The following is an 18,721-nucleotide window of genomic DNA, read 5'->3' on the forward strand; positions in this document are numbered from 1 at the left end:
CACAGCCCAGCACTTAGGGCAGCAACCAGCTCGAGCTTGCCCAGGTTGCTAAGTAAGTCTCACCTGGAGATGGCCACTTTGGAAGAACAACCTTGCTCAGTGCAGCCTGCCTCTTTGGCACAATTGGAGTAGCAGTCAAAATAAAATGAGAAAACATGACATGAAAGGGGAGACTTCAGAATTATAGCTTTTGGGCCTTATTTTTCCATTTTTTGGATATTCATACCAACTCCATAACTAGAATTGGGGTATACGTGCTTTTGTGCACACACGTACACCTAATTAGAGTTACAGATTCTTATTAAAAGATGAAGAGATATATGGATTACTAACTCAATTCCTTACAAATAGCAAAGCCACTCAGCTACTGAAAAACAATAGGAAAAAAAACCCCATGGTATCACTGGGAATGTACATTATTTTTCAGTTTGACGTCTTGATCATAGATGGTGGTGAGAGCCACAGAAACCAGAATCAAAAGAGAAGTGATCTTCCATGTTCCCAGCGAAACTACTTTATAGTGAAGTGAAATCAACACGCAGACCTCTGTTCCTCCCCAAACATCAAGAGCATTAAAAAAAAAGAAAAAAGAAGAGGTTGAAGTAGGGATATGGTACAAGATGCGCTGCTTTCTAACTCTGCATTTCTAATTTTGCATTTTTAATCTTGTATAGCCTTTCAACCCTCCCCCCAAAAAACCCCCTTCAGAAAAAGAAACAAACAAACAAGCAAACCTCCAAAATAAAAACAGCCAAACAAGCAGAAAACAAAACAAAACAAAACAAAAACCCAAAAAAACCCCCAAACCAAAACAAAACACCAAAACTAGGACAAAACTCCACACTCCAGCGTTATTTATTAATTTGCAAAGCTCCGCCCCAGGCCCAGGCCGGCCCGCCCCGGGTGACGCCACAGCCGCGACCCTTCGGCCCCGCCCGCTGCCGCCTGCCCCGGGCGGGGGCGGGACTGATCGGGCCGGACTGGGCCGCGCCGGTGCAGGCGTGGCCGGGCTGAGCGCCGTGGAGGCTCCCGGCTCGGTGAGGCGGGCACGGGGTCGGGCCCAGCTGGGCTGTCGGGGCTTCCTGCGGAGCCGGGGCGCTGGTTGTAGCGGGGCGGGCCGGGGGAGGCAGCGGAGCGGGCCGAGGCCGGGCTGCGGCCGCCGGAGAGGCGGGAACCCCGCGGGCAGGTGGTGGCAGGGAGAGGCGGGGAGGGCCGGCATCTGGGCAGGTTGAGGTGACCCTGATGGTAAATAATGCATTGAGTGTCTTGAGAGATTATCTGTCAGAGTACTTCGGAAAGCTGCTCCTTTTATTTTGTCTTGTTGTTTTGTTTTTAAAGGACTCGTGTCAGACCGATTTGAGTTTCTTGAATTTGGTAAAACGTTGGTAGTGATCAGAAACCGGCAGGCACACATAGCTAATGAAATAGTATTAAATAGCAGTCTTACATAACACTGAATTTTCCATGACGATCTTGCAATGTTTTGGAATGGTACTACGATGTCTTCGTACTTCGTGCTGCGAAGAACGTCAGTGCGGGGCAGCGCGGCTGCGAGGGGAAGGGCAGTATCTGCCCCCTGCTTTTCTGCTTTCTCTTTTAGAGAAGTGACGAGTAGGCACCCGGGGCCTGAAAGCTCTGTGCTGACAGCATGTGGTGGAGGCGCAGACCAAGAAGGAATTTCTTTTATTTGGACAGAAATAATCTTAACGCAGCAGTAGATGAGGAAAATTAGACATGCTGGCTGGGTGAATGTAGGTGCTAGCATACCAGCCTGAGAAGGTGTAGGTTGCAATGTCAGAGGATGGCAGTTCACTGAAGTATTTGGTAATTTTGAGAGGAATAATTACTCTAATAGCACTAACTCTTTCTGTTGTCTAGTCTGATATTATCTAGCATGACAAATTAATTTTTTTGCTTAAAAACTAGGAGTAGGCCACCACTTAATGAAAAATTTAAAGGCTTTAAACAATTTAAATAAGCTAAAAGCTTAAAAAAAGGTAAATTTCTTAGCTAGTACCTGGCTTGTATTAGTTTATATTCTAGATACCATTTAATTCTTTCAATTCTTGAAAGTTACTAATACTTTCTTACTTGCTCTTTTCATACAGAAATAAGGCTTAAACAATTGTGTTTGTGTGGTACTTCTTACGTGGTGACTGAGAGAAAAACAGTTGGCAAGTAAGAACTCTTGGATTAAGGGTGTTTTAGTTCAGGGTTTTTTAAAAATTGATTTGCATTTCCCCCCCCTACTGTCCTTCAAAAATAGTGAGTTGGCAAGTGTATCCTGCCTCTGTCAGGCTGTTTAATCCTCTTAATAAGCCTTAGACTTCATGTTTACAGTCTAGCAGTGAGATCCACCATTGACCTGTATTTTTGTTAATATACATTACATTTAATGGAGTGGACTTTTCCTGCTTGAGAGGAAGGATGGATGAGATGGTAGCTTACAATATTGAATTAAAGTCAAGTTTCGTTGTTGCACTGTAGCCTCCTTTGGTCGAGTCACTTAAAACCACAGAGTATATCTGTACTGATAGAAGAAAAAGGGCTCAAGTGCTCGACTGATCTGTGATTATCTACAGTGCCCTTTAGCTCTTGCCTCAGTTTTGGACTGGCTTTCTCTGATACAAAGTTCCTCTATATCTTAATTAACACTAAATGGTACAGATCTGGGCTGATCGGAACAGGCCATAGGAACAAAGATTGGCTTGCTGTGCTGTCAGTATCCAGTAAAACACATTTTTCCATTTATTACAGCTTTAAAACAGAGGAAATGAAATTTGTCATTGTACAGGAGTGGATTACAGATAAATATTGAAATATGCAGGACACTTAAATGCTATATTAAGATCGTACGCTGAAAATAATAGCAAATGAGGATATTCCTTGGATATGATCAGATTGCTATTTAAATGTTATTTTTCAGAGAATATTTATTCTTGTGAGGGAGCAATTAGATAAGCTTATGTAATTCTTTTGTATTAGTTTTAATCAATTACTAAGAATGAATTAAATTAATTTATTTGGGCTGACTTCTAGTTCTCACATGTTTAGCTTGAAATCTACTGTGAAGTCCTTCCTCCATTTCCAAGTGCTCTGCCAACCAAATGCATTATTTGGAGGTGACTGTGCTGCACGTATACTGCAAACTTGGGATGTTTCAGACAATCAGAGTTCCTGAGCCAGCTTTTGTAGCTCTGCTGTGCACCAGTGCTGTGTAGACACTGATGGTGCTGACATCTCCATTTCCTTACAGACCTTTTCTGGTGCCATTAAAGACTGAGCTTTAGCAAGAACAGTGGTGTTGTCAGTATGAGAACTATACAGTGAAGAGTAAATTAATTAAATATTAAGTTGAAATGTAGTTAGGATTTTACTTGATGTCTCTTCTTGTTATATGCTAACAATCATTAGCAAAAGTATTATTTGAAACCTGTAAAGTATCTTTGCATTAGCCTCACCCAGGAAAAAAAAACAACAAATCAATAAACGTGGGTCAAAGGGGACTTGTACTGCAGTCGTGTTCACACAAATGAATAATTTACTTCAAGCCTTTAGAAAGCCTTATACAGGCTTGGGGATACAGGCACTAAAATCTTAAACAAGTACATTTTGCTTAATAGAGAAGTAAATGGTGATGACAGATTAATTTTTTCTGTTGTTCTCAGTCTTCTAAGCATTTTCTATGTTTTAAGAACCTACAATTCTCAGATTAGAGTCTTAAAATTTTCAAATCAGAGTCTTTACTGTTGAATGGTTTTTATCTTCATACCCTAATTAAAAGGAAAAATGGATTTTTCAATAGTAAATGGAAGTGTTGACACACAGTGATGTGGTTTTGCTGTCACCATTTTTTTTGCTGTAAGGATCGAGCTATATTCACAACCTTGTAAGGAGTTTTTTCCAATTGCTTTTGCTCTAATTGTTTGCTGTTGTTCTGGTCAGGAGCATACTTTTAACTTCTAAAGGTGATGTTCTTGGTGATTAGTAAATACGCACTTATGCCAGTGTTGTTCTTTAGCTTAAAGATGCTGAGCCTCTTGGCAACAAGTGATTGCAGTCAATCAGAAAAATCTCCTCTAGACCAAAAGTTGCTACATGATGGGCAGTGAACCTGGTGGCTTGAGCTGCTGCTGACCCATTCCACTGGGCTGCCTTCTCAAGCACCCCTGTTATATTCTGAACTACGGTTCTGTTATTGTACTGAAACCACACATTTGACTTTTATGTGAAATTGGATTCTGTAGCATCATAAAAACAGATACATGGCACTTCTGTTGTGTGACTGCAGATGCATCAGTCACCCAAATGCTGTTTGCATTTTCATTATAGAGTGTGGAAGTAGAACAAGCATCCTTTGCCTCTTTAAAATCTTTTTGTGACCTGCACTTCGTAAGTTTCTCTGTTTTTCTTGGAGTAGAGGAAGGATATTTTCCAGATTATATTTTTTAGCTTGTTGATAGTCTAAAACAAGAAGAGACATTAAGAAAACTTAAATGTAGGTACTATTTCAGGATTTTATTATAAGTGTGGATTTAATTTTTTTTTAATTCCCAGTAATTATTTACTATTTACTAATTTACTTTCTTCTTTTCACCCATTATATTTGTAAAGACTAATCCAGTCTCTTAGCCTTTGTTGTATTGCCTTGGTAAGCCAAACCTACACCTTTGTAGGGAAGAGTGATTGATTCGTCAGGAAAAAAACCTGCCCACCACTTCCTCTTCTGGCACAGCTTCCTTGGATGTGGCTCAGTGTGTGAATTCTCACCAATGCCCTGTACAGCGGTGTTACAGGGCATTGTAGTGGAAGTATTTTTAGTTTTGCACTTTGGATTTTACTTACCCCATGTTTTCTGTGGCTTAATATCATTGTGATTGACAGATGTCTCCTTTCTTTCATCTCCCTTACAGCAGAGAATGTGGTAGTGGTTTTGCTTGAAAATATCTGCTCTTAAATTTAACATAGTATCCCATTTTTGTGCCCCAGGATCATTATTCTCTTCTAGTATAATTGCCTGATGTTCCTGAATTAACAATGCCTCTCAAGGCTGCCAGCAAACAACCCAAACCAAACCCAAATTCATTGGAATTTATTATTTGTATTTCCTGTGTTTGGCCAAGACTGACAATATGTGTACAGTTAAAACAATGAGTTATCCAGTACTTAAGCCTACTAGATTCTTTTCCTCTTTTTAGTTGAAATACATCAGGCAGTTTGAGGAATACATTCCAAAACAGACCTAGAACCTGCAAACTTTTATACATGTTGGTACTTCCAATTTTTGTCACCAGGGGAGCAAGGATTGTAAAATAACAATTGCCTTTTCTCACTCTATAAACACTGTAAAGGAAATAAGTAATTCCATGTTTTTATTTTGTAAAGCACAGCTTTAACTGTTCAAAGTATTTCACTGTTTTGTTTGTTGATGTTAGTTGATCGAGATCTAAAAATCTGTTGAGTGCTTTATCTTAAATTATTCAAATGGAAATGTACTGTTTGTAAGTACAGCCTTTATTTAAATATACAAAATGGTAACTGAATTTTTTAAAACCTTAGAGATGTTTTTGGGAAAGTTAGATTTTTTTAAAGTTATTTGTTTATTCCTCTTGTTTGCTACTGATATTGAAGATGAAAAATTTAGTATCAGGCATGTCCATGTTCTTCTGATGTTTAATTTTTAAGAAGTAAATATCTGTGATGTGGCTAGATTTGATGGTTATAGATTCCTTGGATTCCTTGCATTGGAATCATATCAGCTTATTAGGAGATAACCATAACATATCAGACACTGTTCCAAGCAACTAGATAGATTTCTGCTAATACAGGCAGTAGGGTCATCATTAAGAAGACATTTTATTCTAAGGTAAACATTGTTTGGCTTTCTCTCTGTATATTCTTATTGATTTTTATTCCAATTTGCAGTAATGGAACAACTGCGGGATCCGGTTATGCAAGAAGATGCAAATATTAAAGCCATTAATGAAGAGTACAGGAAAGCCTTTTTTTTTATCAATAAAGGACTGAATACAGATGAACTGGGTCAGAAGGAAGAGGCAAGAAGTTACTATGAGCAAGGGCTTGACCACTTGCTCCGAGGAGTTAGCATTCCATCAGAGGGTCCTGCGTGTGTGGGGTCCCAGTGGGAGTCTGCCAGGCAAATGCAACAGAAGATGAGAGAGACCCTGCAAAATGTTCGTGCTCGACTTGGCAGTCTAGAGCAAAACACCCCACCAGTACCAGCATCTCCTGCTATGATGGATACCCCTTCTGGGGTGCCCAAGTTATACCCCTCCATTCCTTCCAAAGAAAAGCCAGAAAGACCCCCTCCCCCTAATTCTCTGTTGGTTCCAAGTCAGTTGCCTGCAGCAGATGGAAGTGGTGCAGCTGTGAGTCAGGGGCAAATTCCAGCTATGAGTCCATCATCTGCAAAACCTCTTTGTCTGCCAAATGAAGCACCTCCTGCCTATACTCCTCAAGCTACCAATGGCCACTTTACTGTGTCCTACGGCACAGACTCCGGGGAGTTTTCTTCTGTCAGTGAGGACTACTACCACAACAAATGTACTCAGCCACCTCCCCTGGAAAACCTGGGAGTGGATGCAGATGAGCTGATCTTGATTCCCCAAGGAGTACAGATATTTTTTGTGACTCCTGACGGGCAGGTTAGTGCTCCTTCATATCCTGGATATCTGCGCATCGTGAAGTTCTTGGATACAAATAGTGAAACTGCTCGGAATCGTCCACCGGCGTTTCTTCAGGTAACAGGAAAATAATTTTCTCCTTTAATTAAAATTTCAAGAACCGTGGTTCTTGACTTATTTTGTCATGAAGAGAAGACATTTTGATTCACCTATTATAACAAATCAGGATAAAATGGTGTTGAGTGCTACCCACTTAATTCTCAATTAGTGATAAGGTATTGCAGTTATGGCAACTGATAATTTGAAATTTGAGGGTCCATGTTAATCCAGACTCAGAACTATAAATAAAAGATGCATTATTTGTACTTTTTCAGTCCTTACTGCTTCATGTGAGCATGTTCTGTAATGAACATAGTATTTCTGGTCTGGATTCTGACTTTGGGTCTTCTTGTTACAGCTAAGATTGGCTGGTTTGGGGAGTCTGCTGGATCCTGATTTGGGGTCTGCTGTTCAGCTCCACTCATGTTAGGCGTCTTCAATAGTAGGCCAGTGACAGCCATGCATTTCTATTAGTCCTGTCATATAAACCTGTCCTGAGGTCTCCAAAGTGGTATAGGTGCTGTGAATCCTGACTTGCTTGGCAGTTCTTTTCATCTGGGTCTCAAGATGAGACCTCAGTTAAGAGGGTATCAGCCTGAATTCTAGTCCTGTGAAAATTAGTATTTTCTCTATATTACTGTCAAAACTAATCAAGAATGATAGTTCCAGAATCACATGGGAATTGTTTTTCTTTTTTTCAAGATGGTATAAGGCTTTTTATTTTTCATCATAGAATCATAAAACAGTTTGAGTTGTAAAGGACGATAAAGATAATTTAATTCCAACCCCGCTGTCATCAGCAGGGAACCTTTCACTAGAAGGTTCCACTAGAAACTTTATGGAAAATCAAGTTTATGACGTGTATTAGTATGCTCTGCCTAGTTTTCTTTTAAAAAGCGTCCTTTGATTCTATGTACTTGTTTTTCCTAGGTTTGTGACTGGTTGTATCCTCTGATGTGCACCCAGTCTCCTGTTCTGTGCTGCAATACTGGGGTCTACATGTTCCCCGACACAATGTCCCAGATACCAGGGTCCTACGTGGGAGTAGTGCTGTCTTCAGAACTTCCAGCAGCTGACAGAGAGCTGTTTGAGGATCTGTTGAAACAGATGTCTGACCTACGAATCCAGGTAAATTTCTGGGCAGTCTGTTATAAGCCAATAAGGAAAGGTATAAATCATCAATATATTCTCACATTTACATTTAGTTGTGTAAAATGACAGATTTTTGTCTTTGTGGTAAGTTCATCTGTGAGAAATAGATAAAGTAGCCATGATAAATCAGCATTGTAATGAAACTGTAGGTCCTATGAGATGAGACAAACAGAAATTTGTAAATACTAAATTGTAAGCAGAGAGCGGAGTTTGAGACCATTTTTTATATTTTCTCTATTTTTCTGAAAGAGAACATAGGACCCAAAATGAAATTATGTGTTCAGGAGAAAGCATGCTTTTTCTTTTGTGTGCATGCACGTAACTCTCTGTGTAGTTTTGATGCTGGCATTCTTGGAATGTTGTGCCCAGATGTGTTTACAGTTAAAAAACGCTAAGCCACTTCAGAGAAGATCTGTGAAAATAGTATGTACCTCAGAAATCTGCCTTCCAATGGGATCTCAAAGTAGATAAATCTGGTGCCTTATTGCAGTAAGATATTGACAGGTAGAGAGAACAAAAAAAACCCCCATAGTCTAAGAAATGTGCAGTAAAATTCAGTGATTTGTAATAAAGTGGAAAATATACTGTAAGAGCCCTGGAGCATCATTTCTGGAAGAGTGGTGATCAATAACTTCTTAAAAGATTATAGCATGATTAAATTTTTTCATGCAAGAATTTTGTTGATTCACCAAAAGCTGAATTCATTGATGATGAAGGACCAGTTTGGAGCATCCCATGAGGGCGGAGTTCTGTTATGGTGTAAATCCCAGTGAGTTCAGCAGGGAATTTCACTAGCAGAGGAGGCCAATACAATAACTTTTACTTAAAAGAGGAAAGTACTACAGAATTATGTGATATTCACTCACTGGATAAAATACTGTAATTTTTCCTGCGTAGAAGTAGTTCAAATTGGATATCTTATTAGTTCCATATTTTCCTAAAACTTTGTTTTTTGTTAATGTTCCCTGATGCGATGTCACAGGTGCCAGGATCCCATGAGAGAGTAGGGTTACCTTCAGAGCTCCCAGCAACTATGAGAGCACATTTTGAAGATAAATTTAAACAGAGGTCTGGCCACAAAGTCCAGGTAAATCCCAGGACATTCCAAAATCCTATAGTAAAAAAAAAAAAAAAAAAAAAAAGTCACAGAAATGCATGTTAGAATTGCTGATTTGATTGACAGCAGCTGTGTATGCTGTGTCCTGTGGTGTTTTATTTTTGTTGGATGGCTTTTTTGTGTTGTTATAGTTTGGTTTCTTGTCAGTCACCAATTCTGTTGCTGCAGCCTGCCACATTTCAAATCAGCACTTTTCTGAAGTCTTAAAAACTGTGATATAGCACAAGTATTCCAAAACCTAGTCTGATGGCCATTTAATGTGTCTGTTTTACATAGTACTCATGAGGATCTAACTGACAACTGTATTTAATATAATTGCAATACTGAGTCCCCTGTCTTATTAGAGAATCCATTTTTGCTCCTTAGGGTAGATCTTAGAAGTCTTGTTGACTGGTTTTCTTTATAGTGCCCCAACCTGTGGCTTAACTAAATTACATCTGGAACATAGTTTGGGTTTTTTAATAGGTTGGGTTTTTTTGTTTTGTTTTTTACCTATAGCTGTTAATTGAGGTAATTTCTCCTGCTCAGCCCGCAGAGTGTTTTGGTCACATTCTGAAGACATTTCTTGAACACCAAAATTTCACATTGCTGTCAAGCAGTAAATGATGATGTAGTACATGTCAGTGATAACATTGTTAAGCTTCTGGGTAGCAGCCTCCTAAGGTTTCATCTCCTCTTTCCTGTTAATGTTGGTTTTACTACAACATGTGCAATACCCTGCTTTTATATCCAGTAAATATTTCAGGGGAGGTTATTCCCTGTAATAGCAAATACTGTTCTCTATTGTGTATTCTCATCTGCCTGTGAGTTTAATCTATAAATGCTCTCATTTAGACTCTTCTAGACTAAACAAAAATGTTTTTTTCTTTCTGTCATTAACTATTAGTTCTTTCAATCTTTTAAATGCTTGTGGGGCTTATTTACTTTTACATTGGAAAAGTTCTCTTAACAAAAAGTTAAACCTGTTACAATTTTTTTAGATTTCTGTAAAGTTTAATTGTACATTGTCTGCGAACTGTATAAAGTGATGTTGGACATTTTAGAAGCGCTAAGCAGTCTGTGGTAGTGATTGCTGTGTTTGAATGATTAACGTCTACTCTAGAAACTGTAGAGTCTGACATGAAGTAACAAAGAACCTGTCCACCCAGCCTTAAATAGGGGTCAGTATTGTGCACAGTTTGATGTTTTCCTTGGCTGTGCCAGTCTGAAAAAGCAGCAACAGCACACAGCATGAATAATCTCCTTTATTTTTGAATTTGGGAGGAAAGAATGAGGAACAAAACAACCTCAACAGCTGCATTCCTTTAGTGGATTCTCTAACCAAAGACTGCAGTTCCCATGCTGAATAACAACAGAGTTGACTTCTATCCGAGAAGATAAAAATGAGAGATGGACAGTCTCTTATCTGTTTTGCCAGTGAACTAGTAGTGTAAAGTTTCCCTGCTTAGTTATTTGGCCATATGGCTGCATTGGCAAGCAAACCTTTTCATTGTAGCTGGATGAAAAAAGTGTACAAAAAAGCTGTCCTGCCTGATAAGCTTTTTTTTGGATGTCTAGAATTTTTGTGGAAAAAGTAATTGAGTGTTAAATTTAGCTTGAGTTTCTTTACATTTACCCAAGGCACGCACAATTTTAGTATTATTTGACAGTGGATGTGTATGATCTAAACCAGAAATACTGATGATATGTTGCAAAGTAGATGCTCAGATGTTTGCTTTCACTTGTCAGCCTTCTGAAGCCTCTAGTGATGCAATTCACTTGCCTCAGACTGTACATATCCAGCCACAACCTGAAGAAGTGGAAGATCAGAAAGAGTTACCAGAATGGAGTGAGAAAGTTGCCCATGGAATCTTGTCAGGTACAGCTGTAATAAGGGCACTTATGTTGTATAGAAACCAATGTTAGTGACATTTAAACAGTATTTTCATCTAAATGCATGGGTGCTGATAGAAGCAAAGTGATCAGAAGTAATTGTTCCCTTGTTCCAGTGTTGATCCTCTAAAGGATGCCTTGATGAGCTTTATAAAAACCATGCAGAATATAAATCCAATGCCAACAGTTTGTTCATTGCAAATGAGTTTGGCTTCTCTTTTGACTCTATTAGAATATCACCTGCTGGGACTCAAACCACTGTGACAGAACAATTTTACTTCTACATGAACACATATTACAGCAGGCATCTCTTGTGATTTCTTCTGATAAACGTGGTTCCTCTGAGAACCTTTGGAATATTCTGATGACCACCACCTGATTGTATATGAATCTGCAAGGAGGGCTAGAGGGTTGGGTTTGTGTGATGTTCTGAGTGCTAATAGCATTGAGATGTGCAGTTCTATCAATTCTAACTCAGCTGGTGCTTGCATATCCATGACAAAACTGAGTATCTGTATTAGGCTGACCTTTGGATGTGGGCTGGCTGTGTTAAACGTAAATGAAATGAATGTAGAAAGTGGTGGTATAGGTGCAGAAATTACTGCAGGATTTCTGTGCTAGCCCATTCAGGGGAGAATATAATTGCAGACTCCAATGAGGAATGTTTCTAAACATTCCTGTTTTGCAGAGGCAGAGGAGGGATAGCTGAAAGAATCACAGTCCATAAAATTGTACATACTAAGAAAAACAATTTTTGCCTTGAAGGTGCATCTTGGGTAAGCTGGGGCCTAATGAAAGGAGCAGAATACACGGGTAAAGCTATTCACAAAGGAGCTTCTAAACTGCGAGAGCACATTCAACCAGAAGAAAAGCCTGTGGAAGTCAACCCAACTGTAGCAAAGGGACTTCACGTAGCAAAACAGGCTACTGGTGGAGCTGTGAAAGTCAGCCAATTCTTAGGTAAAAATTTCCATCTCATAGAATATCATATTTTTGCCTTAAATAATAAAAACTTCGTAAAATGCAAGCTGGTTTCTCTAGCCAGTAAACTAGAGCAGTTACTGACTTGATAAACTTCAGAGATCAGTAGTTTGTGCCTGGTTATCTCCTGCAAGAGATGTGCTTTAACATTAGTGCATATTACTTGGCCTTGAGACATTCTTTTCTTTCCTAAAAGAATAGTCTATATAGTCTTAAGTTTGATATGCTTTTGAGAGTTTTAGACAGTTAATTCAGAATGTTGTCTTTTTTTTTTTAAATGGGTAACCATATTTTTTTAAACCTCTACTCTCACTGGTTACTAACATACAGTACCACAAGAGAACATGTGTGTGCATATTTTTAAACACACACACCTGAAACAAGTCCATCTGACCATGTATAAATATCAAAATAGAAATGGCCTGGTATTCAGAGGTGCCTGGAAACCCTAACAGCTCACAGTAATTTAATTTTATTATTTAATTGCATATAATGTTTATATTTACTGTCTAGTGACTCATCCAAGTTTAAAAGTAAATTGTGCTGATCTTATAAAACTACTTTGAAGAGTTGGAATGCTTGTAAGAAAGACTTCTGCAGAAGACAAGTCAGGAAAGCAGCAACTTGTTCTCTATCTACAAATTAGAGATAACAAAGCAGTGGAAACAGTTTATTGAAATTTGAGTGTGAGATGTGTATGTATGTCTTTTAAGGCACTTTTTATTCACAAGGCCAGCCTTACTTGTTTCTTAGGATTTGCAGCTGTGTAGAACCTGAAAGATAAGGTTGATTTGTATCAGTTGGGCACTTACATGTGGATTAAAGGCTGTCTTTCATATAAACATATTTAAATAGAAGCATGACTTAAGACTTCAGTGAAGCTTCCTGTTAATTATGAGTGAAGAAGATTTATTTTATTTTTAATTTTAAAATTTATTTTATTTATTTTATTTTTTGCTTTTAAAGAAGGATGTTCTGTGTTCTCACTAAATAATCTGCATACTATTGTTTTATGGTAGTTGAAGGGGTGTGTTCTATAGCGAGCTGTGTTGGAAGGGAGCTGGCTCCACATGTGAAGAAGCATGGCAGCAAATTAGTTCCAGAATCCCTAAAGAAAGATAAAGATGGCAAATCTACATTTGATGGTGCTCTGGTTGTAGCAGCAAGTGGAGTTCAAGGTAATAAAAATTCTTTACATTTTTTTAATGGCATATTTTTAATGGTATGAACTCAAATAAGCTGATTGTTTCTACAGGGTTTTCAACAGTGTGGCAAGGTTTAGAAAGTGCAGCGAAGTGCATTGCCAAAAGTGTTTCAACTGAGACTGTAAAAACAGTCAAATACAAGTAAGTTATGTTTTTATTGTTTTCATCTTCTACAGCACACTGTTATTGTCTCTGAATACTGGCAAAAAAAGCTTATGAAAGTGCAGGGAAGCTAACTGAAATGCCTCCTTTGCTGTAATTATGTAGCACATGATAAGGTGGTAAGTGCACAGTAATGAGCATCTCTTGTATGCAAAAATCCGAAACGAGTAAATGATTATGGAAAGGGTTTTTTTTAGTTCTTGTAGAAGTAGTTCTAGTTCTTTGTAGAAGTATTACAGCTTCAAGCTGCCTTACAAATAATGTTCAGATTTATATTTTCGTTCTATTGTATAATATCATTATGAAAAGAATTACTGGATTAAACCTCTGAGCTCTAATCCTGAATTTATGCAAATTTAGCTAATTTTATGAAAAATAAAAGAACCTTGTCTGCAGCAGGTTTGGCTAAAGCAAGGCAGTACAAAAAAAGAAAATTTTGTAAGGAAATCTAAGGCATATGTAGCAATAATAGAATAGCCTCGCTTGAAGAATAAAGATGTTCTTAGAAGAAGATAGTGGGGGAAGAGGACAGTAACATTTGGGATTAAGATGATGATACTAAGTTGATGGAAAGATGAAAGCTGTATGCATGTACTGGAATATGCTGTGGAGAATAATGGAATATATTGAAATAACTGTGAAACATGAAATGCATCCCTCACAAAAAGGTCAATAGATTTAATAGAAAGTGAGGAGTAAGAAGAAGCAAGCAGTTTAAATGGAATTGGTGATAAATGTAGCAAAAGAGATACTAAAAGGATTGCTGAGAGTGCATACAGGCTACAATCCAATGGTAACAAGATAAACATCAGCATACAGTATTAAGCAGATTGCCATTCAGGGTTGTGTTGTGATGCATTTCAAATAGGAGGCCAAATAGCAAAGTTCTAGTCAGTTGTGGTTTATTGCTAATGTTTGTTTGCAGTAGGACTGTCAGGAGAAATTGTACTGGTACTCATTTCACATAAATTCAAATTAATGTTTTTATTTTAGATACAAATATAGGAAATATGGAGATCAGCAGACAACAGACACTAAGAATGAAAAACAATAAGTAACTACCTGTTGTAGCTAAATGCAATGTGATTGAAAATATTTGATAAGGAATCTTTAAAATCTATCCTTGTAATTAGATCAAAATTTTACATAATCTCCCTTCTATAAGCTGTTTTTTATTTCAGTGACAAAGATGTCTGCCACTCAAAATACCAGTGAATGAGCTAAATTCCACTTAATGGAAACAGAGCTAAAGGAGCACCATCAGTGTCTCTAATTAAAAATAAAATGGCCAAAATTTAGCTGCAGTACTCTTGTGGATGGAATTTTAAAGAGATGCTCATCATATGCATGTTGATGAGAACGGGGGGGAAAATGTAGCTTCAGAAGTAATGTGTGTGCCAAAGTTCCATGCCACTACCTCTTTTTAAAACTATCTAAATAAATGCAGTATATATATCTGCACAATTTTTTAAAGAGTTAAAAATTACACACTTCAGGCAGGCAAACTAAAAAATTAGTTATCAGACATCAGCAAGTTGTTGCTCTTACTGTACTGGATAAACTACAATCCTGCTTTAAATGAGGTTACTTATTTTACTGATGCTATGCTGGCTTATGATGCTCCTGACGTGAAAATAATCAAATTGACAAACTAATCAAACTGACAAATACTTCTGCTGTGAGATTAATTCTTTGACCTGCAAATCCAGTGTTGATGATTCAAGGCTGTTGCTCTATCAGAGAATTAAAGGCAAAACAAAAAGCCCACTAATTCTTTTTATTCGGTCTCATTGTCAGTTCCAGCCACATGCTCTGGCTGCTGTACTGATATATTGTAGATTTTTGGATTCTTTGATGTTCTTTGCTTCTCTCTATCTTGAGGTCCTCAAAGAACCTCTGGTCATAACAAGAACAGGGAAAAAGTAACTCTGCTGACTGCTGGGATTCTGATGCTGCCAGGAATACTGGCCCTTTGCCCTGGTTTGTCTGACTGCAGTGCTCTCTGGAGAAATGTCTGGTTACCCAGAACATTTGGAGTTACTGCTCTCACTGTACTCTTGTTCTCCTTCATTGTGCTCTCTGTGCACAATTGAGTCCTTAGTCTGAGACTGCCAACTTGCTCACTAAAGCACAAAGAAGCTGGACTCACAGCCCACGGGAGAGACCAAAGGTTTTCATCACTTCATAATTTTCATTGCATTCTCAAGATAGGTTTGTTGACTCTTTTGGAGTTCTGTATGATGGAGCACTCCAGGTGGGGGTCTCAGAAGGCAAGAGTAGAGGGGCAGAATCGCCTGCTGGCCTTCGGATGCAGCCTGGGATGCAGTTGGCTTTCTATATAGAGAGTGTAGGAATTTTACCTAAGAACTAAGGTGAAAAAGCACCTTAGTGATTGCATAAAACTTCTCTCCCCTCCCTTCTTACCATTCTGGAAATAGGTTTTTTACTCTTCAAAATTAGAGAGAAAAAAGGGAGAAAGACTGGAAGCGTTCTTGAAGAAAAAGAGTAGAAGCATATTGGTATTTTCAAAGAGCAATTAATCTGATAGAGGAGCAACCTTTATTCAATGGCTTCATAAATTCTAATTTTATTCTTTAGACATTTGGGCTCTGTGCTTATTATTTTTCTTGGTAATGCCTGAATTTTGGCTCTCAAAAGAATTCCAGTGAGGATTAAAATCTTAAGTATACAAATCTACAAAACTGCTCTCTTTTCCTTAGGTATGGAGAGGATGCTGGTCATGCTACAGACAACGCTATGAATTCTGCAATCAATGTTGGTGTTGCAGCATTTAACATTGAAAATATTGGTATAAAATCTGTTGTAAAGAGAACCGCAAAGGAAACTGGCCATGCTGTGCTAGATGAATATAAAATATTGGATAATGAGAAGAAGGGTAAAAAATGAAAGCAATTACATACTTCTCAGAGCCTTACATTAGAGATGAAACTTCCTATTTAGAAGTAACTACACTGCTCATCTGACATTGAACATAAGTCACACTATACTTTTCAAGTAACTGTTACTTAATTTGACAAGAAAATGTAAAAGTAGGAAGAGCATTTGTAGGAGGAGAAATGAAAGTTGTCACCTCCTTGTTCAGTACAGAACAAGGGGTTTAAACAACTCGATCAGGGCTTTAGGCAACTGGAAGCTTATGAGTTTGCAGTTCATATACTGTGTCTTTAAGCACTTTTTAAAAATAATATATGGAATAATAGATTAATATAGAAATACTATTGTGAATATTTTTGTAACACTTTATATTTATAAAGAAAGTGGTGATACAGAAAGAGTAGGATTGCTAATTCTGGAATAAGTAAAATTACCAGTTTTGGCTTTATAACTATCCTTAAGGATTAGTTTTACTAATCAAGCCTTGTCTTATTTAATATGCACTACTAAAATAAGCATTTTGTTTCACAGAGAATTTCTCTTTTCACCTACAAAAAAGCTGATCTTACCCAAAATTCATGTTAGGAGAAATGAAAGATGAACCTCAGGTAATTAGGTAGTCATTCCCTTTCAAACTTTTGTTTTTCCTCATCCAGCATATAAGTAAACCAAAGATACCAAGCATTTCTTCTAAAAGAGTATTTACAGGTCTAGAAAAATGCATTTTCCAGTTGACTTCATAAGGAAGATACAAAGATGCTTTGAAATTCAGGTTTTTATGTAGAGAGAGTAAGTATGGTTTTGCATAAATTAAAGTATTTTTCTGTGAAAATATTAGAGGGCAGTGGGAAATTCTATGCATTCTGTACTTTTCAGCTGATCCAGAAAGATTCAGATTGTGTATCATGACCTCCTAAGGGAAGACTGCTAATGTTTGAAGAAATAGTTCTAATGGTCATCATCTTTATTCCATTAAATTAATAGTTGCACAGGGGTGTGAAGTGTTGAAAAAGACAGTGAAGACAAACCCTTTTAATGAAGAGTTGTGTAGAATAGACACTTCTGTGTAGATCTGTCATCTCATTTGTAGCATAGTGTAAAATAACTCAAGATGTTAAATCCTTGAGATGCTTTGACACTGCTACTTATTTAACACTTTACTATTGAGTTTTAAAGCTGCTGCACATTCTAATATTGGCTGGACCTGCAACAGACAGAATGCCAGCAACTTACAACTTATCTCCATTTCATGTAGATGGAGAAAATAACTATAAATTGTTGTTAGCAAGTGATATTTGTAGAAGATTGAAAAAATACAGTAACAGCTAGAGTCTGTTAGAATGGGTGCATATTTTGTGGTAGCTACAGAAGGTGTGTGCTTAAGGTGAGAAATGTGAAAGAAAGGATCTAACCACTTGAAGTGTAACTTGGATTTATGGAAATAAAAATAAAATCTGTGCTTGACCTTTTTATGATATGAAGCTGATGCTGCCAGGAATACTGCCATATGAAGCTACTATATGGATCCATAAGTGGAAGAATTTCTTCAGAAGTAATAAAATAGCAGTATTGGGGTATATATGCAGTATAAACAAGCTTATCAACTAGACCTTAAATATTTCAAACTAATAAGTTCCATCCAAAGTACACTGCAACAATTTCTGTTACTATAGTCTGCCACTTGCCAGCTTGTGTAGCCAGTTAAAGATTGCTGAAGACATAACATTAGCAAAATCATTTTTTGTTGCTATGAGCTGTATTTACAATAGGAATGTAGGCGTTTGCATTTTCTTTGTCCCTGCCATTTTGAGGTTTTGCATATAGCTTATACCCTTCAGTTTCATCTATAAACCATCAAAACAACAGTTAAGATCAAGGTGTTACAGTCTTCAAGAGACCACATTGGAATACACTGAGGAAAAACAATATTTAAATGCCATCAGTATCAGGTAGTGGTGTTGTGCTCAATCTGCTGTTGTTCTCTTCATGTGTATGTCTTTCAAAATGGATTAAAACTATTTTTTGCATGATGCCTACCCCATTTTATAGTTTGTAATGTGATATATCCATTATCTTCCCTTTTTCAAAGTTTAGTTAATTTTCCCAGCTGATAGTATGATGCTTGAACTTGCCTCGCTTCACCTGCCACTTTTAGGTCCGGGGTAGCAACTCCATAGGTTTCTCCTCCATTCTTCTACCATATACAACAGCCTTCCCACATTTACTCAGAGAGCCTTACCTCAGCTCTCTTTTTCATATATTAAGCTCCCCAAACCTCCTGTCTTAGTTTGGCTTTCTATTCACAACTTGCTTTTGTTGGAACACTGAACATCTTTTGATACATGGCAGTCCTAGATATTTTACTAAGCTATGTAGTGTATGAACTACTACATGATTTCCTAAGGCATTCTTACTTCCAAATTTATTCAAAGACTTTTCTGCTACAATATTAGTCTCAAATCTTGTCTTGAGAGGATTACTTACAATGATCTTTAAGTCATTCTAAGCTACAGCCATCTCTGACATTTTCATCATTGTGTAGATAAAAACCGTGGTTCTTACCTCAAATCTAAACTCTTGTATTTGAATGGATT

The 18,721-nt window shown here is 37.6% G+C and overlaps 2 protein-coding genes across 7 annotated transcripts in view; both read left to right on the forward strand.

The window, feature by feature from the left end:
* The first annotated feature begins 915 nt into the window (after positions 1-915).
* On the forward strand, positions 916-18,168 carry SPART (spartin). 6 transcript variants are annotated; one of them, XM_039696605.1, is made up of 9 exons: positions 916-1,037; positions 5,926-6,761; positions 7,674-7,871; positions 8,878-8,982; positions 10,741-10,870; positions 11,650-11,844; positions 12,885-13,043; positions 13,121-13,211; positions 15,953-16,139. In XM_039696605.1, exons 2-9 carry the CDS (start codon positions 5,928-5,930, stop codon positions 16,137-16,139), a joined length of 1,899 nt encoding a protein of 632 aa, XP_039552539.1. In that variant the 5' UTR covers positions 916-1,037; positions 5,926-5,927. The 6 variants fall into 6 exon arrangements, with proteins under 6 accessions (XP_039552539.1, XP_039552540.1, XP_039552541.1 ...); XM_039696606.1 differs by lacking the exon at positions 916-1,037 and adding an exon at positions 1,222-1,245; XM_039696607.1 differs by lacking the exon at positions 916-1,037 and adding an exon at positions 5,250-5,354.
* LOC120496313 (coiled-coil domain-containing protein 169-like) overlaps positions 16,718-18,721 on the forward strand; it is a 36,960-nt gene continuing 34,956 nt past the window's right edge. The window contains exon 1 of the mRNA XM_039696642.1: positions 16,718-16,735. Coding sequence (XP_039552576.1) covers positions 16,718-16,735 — 18 coding nt within the window. The remainder of the gene's footprint in view (positions 16,736-18,721) is intronic.

Source organism: Passer montanus, unplaced genomic scaffold (genome assembly GCF_014805655.1).
Source record: "Passer montanus isolate IOZ18808 unplaced genomic scaffold, ASM1480565v1 scaffold99, whole genome shotgun sequence".
Taxonomy (NCBI): domain Eukaryota; kingdom Metazoa; phylum Chordata; class Aves; order Passeriformes; family Passeridae; genus Passer; species Passer montanus.

What these genes read in the sequence shown, in the direction of transcription:
- SPART (XM_039696605.1), top strand. Translation starts at nt 5,928, where the DNA reads ATGGAACAACTGCGGGATCCGGTTATGCAAGAAGATGCAAATATTAAA. An exon ending in GTCCACCGGCGTTTCTTCAG is followed by an intron (nt 6,762 to 7,673) that starts GTAACAGGAAAA and finishes TGTTTTTCCTAG; the next exon opens with GTTTGTGACTGGTTGTATCC. An exon ending in GTAAAAACAGTCAAATACAA is followed by an intron (nt 13,212 to 15,952) that starts GTAAGTTATGTT and finishes TCTTTTCCTTAG; the next exon opens with GTATGGAGAGGATGCTGGTC.